Source organism: Corvus brachyrhynchos, unplaced genomic scaffold (assembly GCF_000691975.1).
Source record: "Corvus brachyrhynchos isolate BGI_N302 unplaced genomic scaffold, ASM69197v1 scaffold184, whole genome shotgun sequence".
NCBI lineage: Eukaryota > Metazoa > Chordata > Aves > Passeriformes > Corvidae > Corvus > Corvus brachyrhynchos.
This window is the reverse complement of record NW_008237414.1, coordinates 22,273-32,740: the sequence shown is the minus strand read 5'-3', so window position 1 is coordinate 32,740 and position 10,468 is coordinate 22,273. Positions and strand designations below refer to the sequence as shown.

Sequence of the window (10,468 nt, the reverse complement as noted above, 5' to 3'; positions counted from 1 at the left end):
TCTCTGTGTGACCTTGAACAAGTTGCAAACTGCTTTGAAAAAGTTTTGCTCAGTTTTTCCTTCCCCCTCTCAGGCTCAGTTTAAAGGCATAGAAAGGCACAAGAATTAATTTCTGGGCATAGGGCAGCGACATGGGATACACATCATAAAGTCACCCCAAGACAGTATGTCACACCTCTTTCCTGATGACCTGAGGCATCATGGCCTCATTGAGACAGAAATAATTCACCCTTATGTTGCCAGTCCAGATCCACCTGAGACACTTTAATCTTGGCAGCCCGATCCACCTGTTCCTTGTTGCAATGTTCTTCAGTAGCTCGACCCTTGGGTACATGTGCATCTAACATGATGTACCTTTACAGACAACTTCTCTACCTGGGCAGCGATGTAGACAGCTATTGCACCATCTGATGGACAGAGCAGATAAGCTCTTCTGTGGTAGGGGGGGAAGTCCTGCCACAGTTAGGTACCACACCCATATGAACAGACCAAGCAACGTTGTGACCAGTGGCTCCGTACCTATAACACAAATGCTTAGATCAAATTTGTTTCCAACCCACTCTGGGCAGATCGGTTGTTACCTTAACCCTTATGGCCCACCTTGGCTGCCAATTAAGGCTGTCATGGTTTAGGAATAGTATTCTCCCATTTAGTAGTCCCGCTAAAACCATGCCACTGCTTGCTCCCCTCCTCTAATGGGAGGCACAAAAGGCAGAGATCACAGGTTGAGATAAGGACAATTTACTGGAAACAGCAATGGGATAAGAAAATGAACAGTAACAGCAACAATATTAATAACAAAAGGTATAAGACAAAGAAACAATTTTCATGAAGAAAAATCCAACAGTAAACAAATACCAGACTGTCCCCCACATTTTCTCCCACGGGAAGGAATGCCCTTTGTCTCAGAAGCAAGAGAGAATCTCTTTCCCCCACCCCTGGCAATGATGTGTGGTGGTATCAAATAACATTGGGGTCTGGCCACACCTCCTCAGCCTTGCCCCTTATCAGCTATTGCAAAAAATTAACCCTGTCCTTGACCAAAACCAGGACACTCAGCATCAACAATGTAATAGCAGAGAGATAGATTGGAAAGACAACACCCCACCCCTCACCCCCAAGAACTTATTGGCTAGAATTATCCCAAAAGAAATATCAGTGCTCATAGAAAAAAAAGTAGAATCATAGAATCAGAATATGCTGAGTTGGAAGGGACCCATCAGGATCATTGAGTCAAACTCCTGGTGCTGTGCAGGACACCCGAAGAATCTCACCATGTGCCTGACAGCATTGTTCAAATGCTTCTTGAACTCAGACAGGCTTGGCACTGTGACCACTTCCCTGGTGTTTTAGGTTACAGCGTAAGATGTAATCAAAAGCATGTATTCTATCACCATCTTCATAAGCTGTTAAAAACAGGTGGGGCAGGGTTCTTTATCTCTCCCATGACACATCCCTGATAACTCCCTCTGGGGAAGCTATCTCCGCTAGTGGGCTATCAAGTCTCACTGCACGACTCATAAAATTACATCATCCCATTGTGAGATGCTCCGCCCAGGGGCAGGAACCAAGCATTCCTACCTGGATATAATCTGAAGTTTGGGACATCACACTCAGCCAGCCTTACCTACTGGATTCCCAGAGGACAAGAGCTACATAACCACCACTGGACCTTCAGAGGAAGACCAAACCCTTCTACAGGATCACCACTTCAACAGAACCACATCTATCACTTCAACAGGACTGCAGCCACCATTTAGTTCGACTCCTACCACCACCCTGACCAACAGGGTGTCAGGTCATATCCTGACTCTGTCAGGGTTAAGACAGTGTTTCTGTATTATTGCCTTTATCCTAATTTTCCTATTAAATTGTAATTCTTACTTGGGATCCTCCCCTGGTTTGCTTTCAAACTAGTACACCTGGGGAGCCTGTTCCAGTGCCCAAACACCCTATTGGTCAAAAACTGTTTCCTGATATCCAACCTACGCCTCCCCTGACTCAGCTTCATGCCATTTCCTTGAGCCTTGTCACTGGTCACTAGAGTGAAGAAATCGGTACCTGCCCCTCTGCTTCCCCTCATGAGGATGTTGAAGACCACAACGAGGTCTCCCCTCAGTCTCCTCCAGGCTGAACAGACCAAGTGACTGCAGACATTCCTCATATGGCTTCCCCTCCAGACCCTTCACCATCCATGTGGCCCTCCTTTGGACGCTCTATAATAGCTTAATGTCTTTTTTATATTGTGGTGCCCAAAACTTGACACAATATTCAAGATGAAGCTGCACCAGCGCAGAGTAGAGTGGGACAATCCCCTCCTTTGACCAGCTGATGATGCTGTGCCTGATGCACCTCAGGATGCATTTGGCCCTCCTGGCTGCCAGAGCACTGCTGACTCATATTCAACTTGCTGTCAACCAAGACCCCCAAGTTCCTTTCCACAGCGCTGCTCTCCAGCCTCTCGTTCCCCAGTCTATACACAGAACCAGGGCTGCCCTGTCCCAGGTGCAGAATCTGGCACTTACCTTGTTAAACTTCATTGCCTATCTCTAATTTGTTGAGGTCTCTCTGCAAGGCCTCTCTGCTCCTCCCAATTTAGTGCCGTTGGCAAACTTAGTATTCTTTTGAGTTCTGCATCTAGGTCGTTAATGAAGATGTTGAAGAGAACTGGGCTGAGGATGGAGCCCTGTGGAACCTTAGCTGCATTGTCCTTCAATGTGGAAGGTATCTTTCCAGCTTTTTACCGGCTAGGCCAGTGGTTTAATGCCTTAGAAAGCCTCGAGCAGCCTAGAGAGGTAGCACGGGCAATCTAGCACTTTAGTAGCTCTAAAATCGGTACCTGTATCAGCTGCAAAGCAAATACCATCAGCAGAAGCAAAGAGGGAGAAATACAGCTCTCGACTCGCTCAATTTCCCACAGTTAGAAGCTTTCAAAAGAAACAGACAACAAGAGATGTTCACAGGAAGGTAGCAGAGCCAAGAGAGGGCGAGGCCTCCCTTGATCGTCTCTTTTATTCGGAGAAGGGGAAAGGGGAGGACTGGGGGAAGACCCGGGGTGACCGGCCAATCAGACACTGCTAAAGAGTTTGAGTTACATTTGGTTTTGCCTGCGCTTGGAACAAAGGAGCTCAGAGCACATGGCAGAAGCAAGTGTCTTGGGGAGGGGGAGGGGAAGCTCAGAACAGGCAGCAACACTTCAGGTGTTTTTCAATACCTCCCAGAATAATCTTTTCCATGATTTTACTGGGCACTGAAGTGAGACTGATAGGCCTGTAGTTTCTGGGGTCCTCCTTCTTGCCCATCTTGAAAATCAGGACAACATTTGCCAGCTTCAAGTCAGCTGGGACCTCTACAGATTCTCAAGACTGCTCAAAAATCATTGAGAGGCCTTGTGATGACATCAACCAGCTCTTTGAGCATTCTCAGATGAATCCCATCAGGTCGAATAGATTTGTAGGGATCCAGCTGGAGCAGCACAAGTTCAGGGTCATCTGGGAGTTGATCATTCTCACAGTCATGGTCCTCCAGCTCAGGGCACTGACACACCCTTGGTCCGTCATCCATGTTGAAGACAGAGGCAAAGAATGCATTAACACCTCTGCCTTGTCCATGTCCCTGTTTGTGAGGTAACCATCCTCATCCTGTAACAGGCAGATGTTATTTCTACACTGCCTTTTGCCACTAATGTATTTGAAAAAACTTATTGTCCCCCATGGTTCTTCCCAGCTTCAACTCCAATTGAGACTTGGCCTCACAAATTTTCTCCCTACAGTGATGAGCAGCATCTCTGTATTCTTCCCATGTCACCTGACCTTGCTTCCACTGAGCATACACCTTCCTTTTTTGCTTTATTTGCAAGAGAAGATCCCTGTTCAGCCAAGCCGCCCTTCTACCTCACCTGCTTGACTTCTGACATCTGGGAATTGCCTGCTCCTGTGCTCGTAGAAGGTGCTGCTTAAAAAGTGACAAGCACTGATGGACCCCAGCACCTTCAAAAGCATTTTCCCAGGGGACCTTGCTCAATAGTTCCCTGAGCAGCCTGAAGTCTGCTCTCCTCATGTCCAGAGTTGAGGTTTCGCTGGCACTTTTCCTCCTGTCAACAGAGATTTTAAACTCGATCACTTTTGAACACTGTGGCCAAGACAGTTGCCAATCACCACTTCGCTCACGAGATCCACTCTGTTGATAAGCAGCAGATCAAGGAGGGCATCTTTCCAAGTCAGCTCCCTTAGGACCTGTTCCATAAAGTTGTCATCCAGGGGGTTTTTTAGGAGTCTTCTGGCCCAGGTTGTACCAACTCTGCGATGCTCCCAGTTGACTTCTGGAAAGTTGAAGTCCCCCATAAGGACAAGGGCAGTTGACTAAGGGAAGTGTCCCTTAGTTCCTCAAAGGAAACGAATTCGTTGGTGTCATTGTCCTGGCTAGGAGGTCTATGGTAGACTCCCATGGTGACATCTGCATTATTTAGTTGCCTGTTGATTCTTATCCAGAAGCTCTCAACTGTGCCATTGCCAACTGTGAGCGCCATACATTCTAATCCTTCTATTACATACAATGCCACCCCCTGCCTCGTCTGCTCTGCCTATCCCTCCTAAAGAGCCTGTAGCCATCCAACATGGCACTCCAGTCACAGGACTCATCCCACCAGGTTTCACTTATGCCAGTGATATCAAATCTCTGGGACTGGGCCAAAGCTTTGAACTCTTGTTTGTTCCTCATGCTTCATGCATTAGTGTAGAAACATTTCAGGTGTGGTTCATTGTAGCTGACACCCCATGGAGCAGATTGAGAGATGTCACTAGCAGTCAATTTCTCAAGTTTTGGCAAACTATCCCATCGCTCATCACTGGCAAGCCTGGTTTTTCCCCTTTCCCCTTTCCAAGCTAGTTAAAAGCTCTATCAACGAGCCCTGCTAGCTCCTGTGCTAGAACTCTTTTTTCCCTCTGAGAAAGGTGCATTCCATCAGGTGTCAGTAGACCAGGTGTTGAATAGATCATCCCATGGCCAAAGAACCAAAACTTTTTCTGAATACACCAGCCCCAGAGCCATACATTGACCTCATGTATCTGCCTATTCCTACCAGTATTAATCCTTCTTACCAGAAGGATCAAGGTAATCACTACCTGTACTCCCAATCCTTCAGCCAATTATCCCAAGGCCTTGAAATCACTTTTGATTGCCCTTGGACTTCTCTTTGTTATTTCATCAGTGTTGGCTTGAACAACCAATAACTAATAACAGATAGTAATCAGAAGGCCTTGCTAGACTGGACAGTAATAACAGTTTGCTCGGCTTTATGTGTCACTGAGCATTACAGAATCAAAGAATCAATTAGGTTGGAAAAGACCTTTGAGATCATCAATTCCAACTTATGACCAAACACCTCCATGTCAACTAGACTATGGCACTAAGTGCCATGTCTAGTCTTTCCTTAAACACTTCCAGGGATGGTGACTCCACCACCTCCCTGGGCAGCCCATTCCAGTATCTAATCACCCTTTCTTTGAAGAACTTCCTAATGTCCAGCCTAAACCTCCCCATGCACAGACTGTCCTCTTGTCCTATCGCTAGTTGCCTGACAGAAGAGACCGACCCTCACCTGGCTACAACCTCCTTTCAGGGAGTTGTAGAGAGCGATAAGGTCTCCCCTGAGCCTTCTCTTCTCCAAGTTAAACACCCCCAGCTCTCTCAGCCACTCCTCATAGAACATGTGCTCCAGACCCTTCATCAGCTCTGTCACCCTTCTCAGGACCTGCTCCAGAGAACAACTGAAGTATTTGATAATTTTCTCAGTTTGCTTCAACTGCACAAAAATATATCTATTTAGATGATTTGTGACTACTACCAATTGTGATTATAACAGTATTCTACACTATCACAGAATCACGGAATGGTTTAAGGTTGGAAGGAACCACTGGAGGTCATCTAGTCTGACCTCCCTGCTCAAGCAGGGTCCCCTAGAGGATGCTACTCATGATTGCATCCAGGCACCTTTGAATATGTCCAGGGAAGGAGACTCCACACCCTCTGTGGACAGCCTGTTCCAGTGCTCAGTCCTTGTGAGAGGCTGGACTGCTAATGATTAATGACTCAAACATTTGACCACTAGCAGCCCAGGTGCTGTAAGAGACTGGATTATTGGTGCTAATTACTCAAACAATAGGCTGGGTGCTTTGATAGTGATGCACAGAGTGGCCTCCCAGGTGGAGAAGGGTGTTCACGCCTGAGGCTACAAACTAGGTTTCCAGATAAGGGAAGAGGCGGATAAGAGGCAAATCTTCGAAGTGGGATAGCCCTTCTTATCATGCCAATGTCCTCCCTTACATAATGACTCAGCTGTGAAAACTCCTCTCCAAAGTACCAGGACATGCACACATAGGATTAAGGTATTCATCTCGGCTGATGGGCTATAATGGGCCATGATTGATTCAACTACACTGACATAAGAGACAGCTGCAACATCTTAGAAGATGTCAAAGACTCATGAAATGTCTCATGATCCTGTATTACATCATCCAGGGGAGGTAGAGGGGGTGTTCCCACCTAGCCTCAGTATAATATAAACTCCATGGACCTAGTGCTTTGGGGAGAGTTTCTCTTGTTACTTGATGGATGTGGTCTACAACCGCTACTTTGACAAGACTGCAACCACTGTGAAGACTAGAAGAAGAGGACCAATGGGATGTTGGTGGAATCTATGGAGTGGTGATATTTTTTTTCTACCTAATCTGTTTCTCTGTCACTCTCCCTCCCTCCCTCCCCTTTTCCTATCTTTCTACCTCATGTTTACTGCTAAATAAAAAACTCTACTATTGACTTTGGCATATGGTCTCATTTGCACCTTAATTTGGGCAAAGACTGGAAGGGGACCCTGATGGCCATCTGGTAGATGCCCCCTGCTCAAAATAGGCCCAATTTTGAAGTTACATTTGGTTGGTCAGGGTCTTGTCCAGTCAAGAACCCTTCACCATCTAACAGAGTTGACACAGTTGTACATAGGTTTCCTGTATTTCTGCCACTGCAGCTTTGTGCAGAGTTCTAGTTAATTCCTAAGTTTTTCTGGAACTGTTAAATTCACCCACCTTGTCAGCCATCACCCCTTCTGAAGTTCAACTTGTAAAACATTTCCATGTTTTTCTGATGAACTGAGTCTTGAATTGGAAGTGGAAGCCTCTGTGAATCCAGGGCTAGGGTTGTTATGGGAACCCAGGGTCAGACCCTCCTACCCATTGGTAAAGGCTGGACTGTTGCATGGTAACCTCCAAGAAGGTCAATCTCTCTTCTAAAGCTGTTGCACTTGGCAAAAACCTCTGGCTCTTACCAAGTATGGATACAGTGAATACTCATTTACACTAAGTGGAAGAGCCTCAACAGGCGAGACAGAAGAAAACCACGTCCCTGACCCTGCTCTGTGCTAGCACCTAGTGCCCTAAAAACAGATGCAGAGCTGTCCTATTCTGTGACAAAGGAAGGGCTTGGACCCCGCTGCTGTCCACATGATTTCCTCTGGGCTGGTACATATGGTGAGGATGCATGTGTTGGTGCGAGCCTGGAGTCCAAAGAGGGTGGTGGATTGAACTGGGGTGGATGAAATGTTACAGCTCTTGGCTGCATATATTGTTGGTGGCTGAAAACACCTCCCACTGCAGCCCTATGTGGCTCATGTGAGCACTCCCCATTGCACTCTGGTCCATACTGTCTCAAGGCACCTATTGAAATTGTTTAAGCAAACACAGCTTAATTTTGCTTAAGCAAAACTTGGCATGCTTTCATAAGCCTTCTTGCCAACAGAGGCAACCACTGTCAGAAGAGCAATTAATTGCTCACACCAAAGGGGCTGTGACGTCTTACTCAGGTTCAGCTTTTCTCTGGGCAAACCTCCATCTCTTACTGCTTATGCAAGAAAATTATGCATTGTTCATCTGTTTTGTCCAGTGTTCATTGAAAAATCAGTCACTCAGAGGAAAAGAACAGATTCCATTAAAAAATCAGGTTTACTTTAATCACTGTCATACTTTAATGCCCATTCCAACAGAAATCTGAAAATATGTCAAATATCTTCTTAATGTTCTCTTCTTGAATATACCTATACAAAAGAAAATTGTATTGTGACCCTTTCAAAATATCTGTAGAGCAAGATGGGCTGGAAAATGATGCAATATAAAGAATATGCAATTGAAAACAGAAGCAACAAAAAAAGCTCTAGGAAAAAATCTGTACAGCATTTACTTGCTCTATTTCCTTGTTACAAATTGAATTTATTTTTCTTATGAGCAGTGGTCCAATTAATTAAAAATAACTGTTTATGTATTATTCACATAAGGGGGCATAAAAGGAAGATAAAATGCTTTAGTCTGACCCTCCCACATGCTCTTTTCAAGGATATATCATTCAGTGTTTCATGTTTAAGGGTAAGGCTCAATCAGTCATTCAAGCCTTTGCACAGGAACACTAAGCAATGTACCTGTGATTAGGCCTTTTTTCCAGTACAAAATGCAGACTGAGAAAAAGTCTTTGAACAATAACTGATTAAACAAGGTTCTTCTATTGTGTTATTGTAAGACTGAACTGACTTGCATATTGTGGTTAAAATGCCTTTTCCAGTTACATCCAAATATGAATGGCACTTGGTATATATTCCTACCATGATCCCTAGGCTGCATTCAGGTTATTCCATTTTTTGGTGTGAAGTCACCACTGGTCCCTTTAGGCATCTGTGAATACAGGAGGTTTCCATGGCTACTACATCTACAGTTAGGATTTGTTGGTCTATAGAGGTTTGGACTGCCTTCCCTTTCAGAAGGAGCATCATTCCAGCAGGAGGAATACCATTGGAAAATATGTTTGGTGTGGGAATTCCCATCATCCGAATACTTCCATCTGAATGAGTGGGAAACTGATAAGAGATCCAGCAATCACTGCAATTTGTTACCAGTGTCACAGCTTGTATTAGCTTGAGATGGGAATTCTTCTTCCAGGGGTCAGATAGCAGTTGTTCTATCTGTGTTAGGTTGGAGTGGCTCTCAAGAATAGTGACATTGCTTTCTAGATTTCCCTTTATAATGGTTAATCGCAAGGTTTTATTGGGGTGGCTAATTAGCCATTCAGCATTATTAAAAGCATTGACCTGTAAATATAAGAATGTAAACAATACCATAATTAACATTTTTTATTACAACAAATTTATTGGTCGGTGTGCAGTCCTGTATGTTCCTCTGTGTTTGGAGTTGGTGTTATTTGCTTTTAGGAGTCCAGGAGTCTCTAGTTTTCACAGCCGTGTAGGTAGCGAACAGTCTTTTTTCTTGTTGTTTGAGTGGTTTTCTGTTTCACGTCGGGGTACGCACCTAGTCTTCTGTCTGGTGAGGATATTCTTAAACATTCAAGGTTATTAGAGAAATTAAAACAGCAGAAGTAATGATAAACATGTTTTTTTCTAGAGAGGTATAGCAGCAGTTCCCTCTCTGGCCTCTAGTTGTAAACACATTGCTATGCTCACTGCCACCACATGGGGGCAGTGTAGGCACGGTTTATGAGGCTTCACTGGGAAATTGGCTTTGTTCAGAGCAAAACCAGGTTTGTTACAGAAACAAAGACAGTTTAGAATGTGGGAAATATCCATCGGGAGCTAATCCTGGGTTGGTGGCCGTTAGAATCAGTAGCCACCCAGGCTATGGGCCCTCGAGTGTATGTCAGAGTCATAGGTACAACCCCAATCTGAGGCAATTTAACCATGACTGGTTGGCCCACTATTAAGTTAATCTGAAAAGTTTCAGTTTTGTTATTTGAGGTTATTTCAAAAGTCATAGAACACAGGAAAGCTCATGATACCTGGCTGCTCATTGGCCCATATCGGTTATTTATCTGGCACAGCGCAAAAGTTAACCTTTTATCCCACCCAGGCTTGTGTGGCTTAAGGTAACATTTTAGTAAACCATTGGCATGCTCCACAATCCCATTTGCCTGGGGATAATAAGGTGTATGGAAAATCCATTTGATACCTTCCTTTCTGGCCCAATCCTGTACCACCACGCTGGTGAAGTGTGATCCACTGTCACTCTGTATAGAGTCTGGGATAGGGAGACTGGAAAACCAGTCACTAAGCCCTGAGATAGTTTCTGCATTGGCCTGCCTGCTTTTAGTGGCTCTTAATAGCCCAGATAGAACTTCTACACCTGTTAGTATGTACTTGTAACCCTTAGATGTTTTCAGAGGTCCAATATAATCTATTTGCTAGGTTGACCAGAGTGTCTTATTACTTCTGATGTGTAAAGGCGGTGCCAGGTCTGGGTGATTTTTTTCAAGCCTCAGCTGGCATTGTGGACACTATGTGAGAATGTGTCATGGGTTAGCAAGCATAGTCCCGGAAGTGATGTCCTTGCAAAGGGGTGCTTACAGCTTCCTCTATGACCTCACAGAACCTATCAGATGGCCAGTTTGAATATGGACAATTCTTTAAGCCACTTAAAGT

The 10,468-nt window shown here is 44.9% G+C and overlaps 1 protein-coding gene across 1 annotated transcript in view; it reads right to left on the bottom strand.

Moving 5' to 3' along the window:
- LOC103613460 (homer protein homolog 1-like) overlaps window positions 1–2,540 on the bottom strand; it is a 32,112-nt gene extending 29,572 nt beyond the window's left edge. Inside the window, exon 1 of the mRNA XM_008631239.2 lies at window positions 2,526–2,540. Within this exon, the coding sequence (XP_008629461.1) occupies window positions 2,526–2,540 (15 nt within the window). The remainder of the gene's footprint in view (window positions 1–2,525) is intronic.
- Between the last annotated feature and the right edge of the window lie 7,928 nt (window positions 2,541–10,468).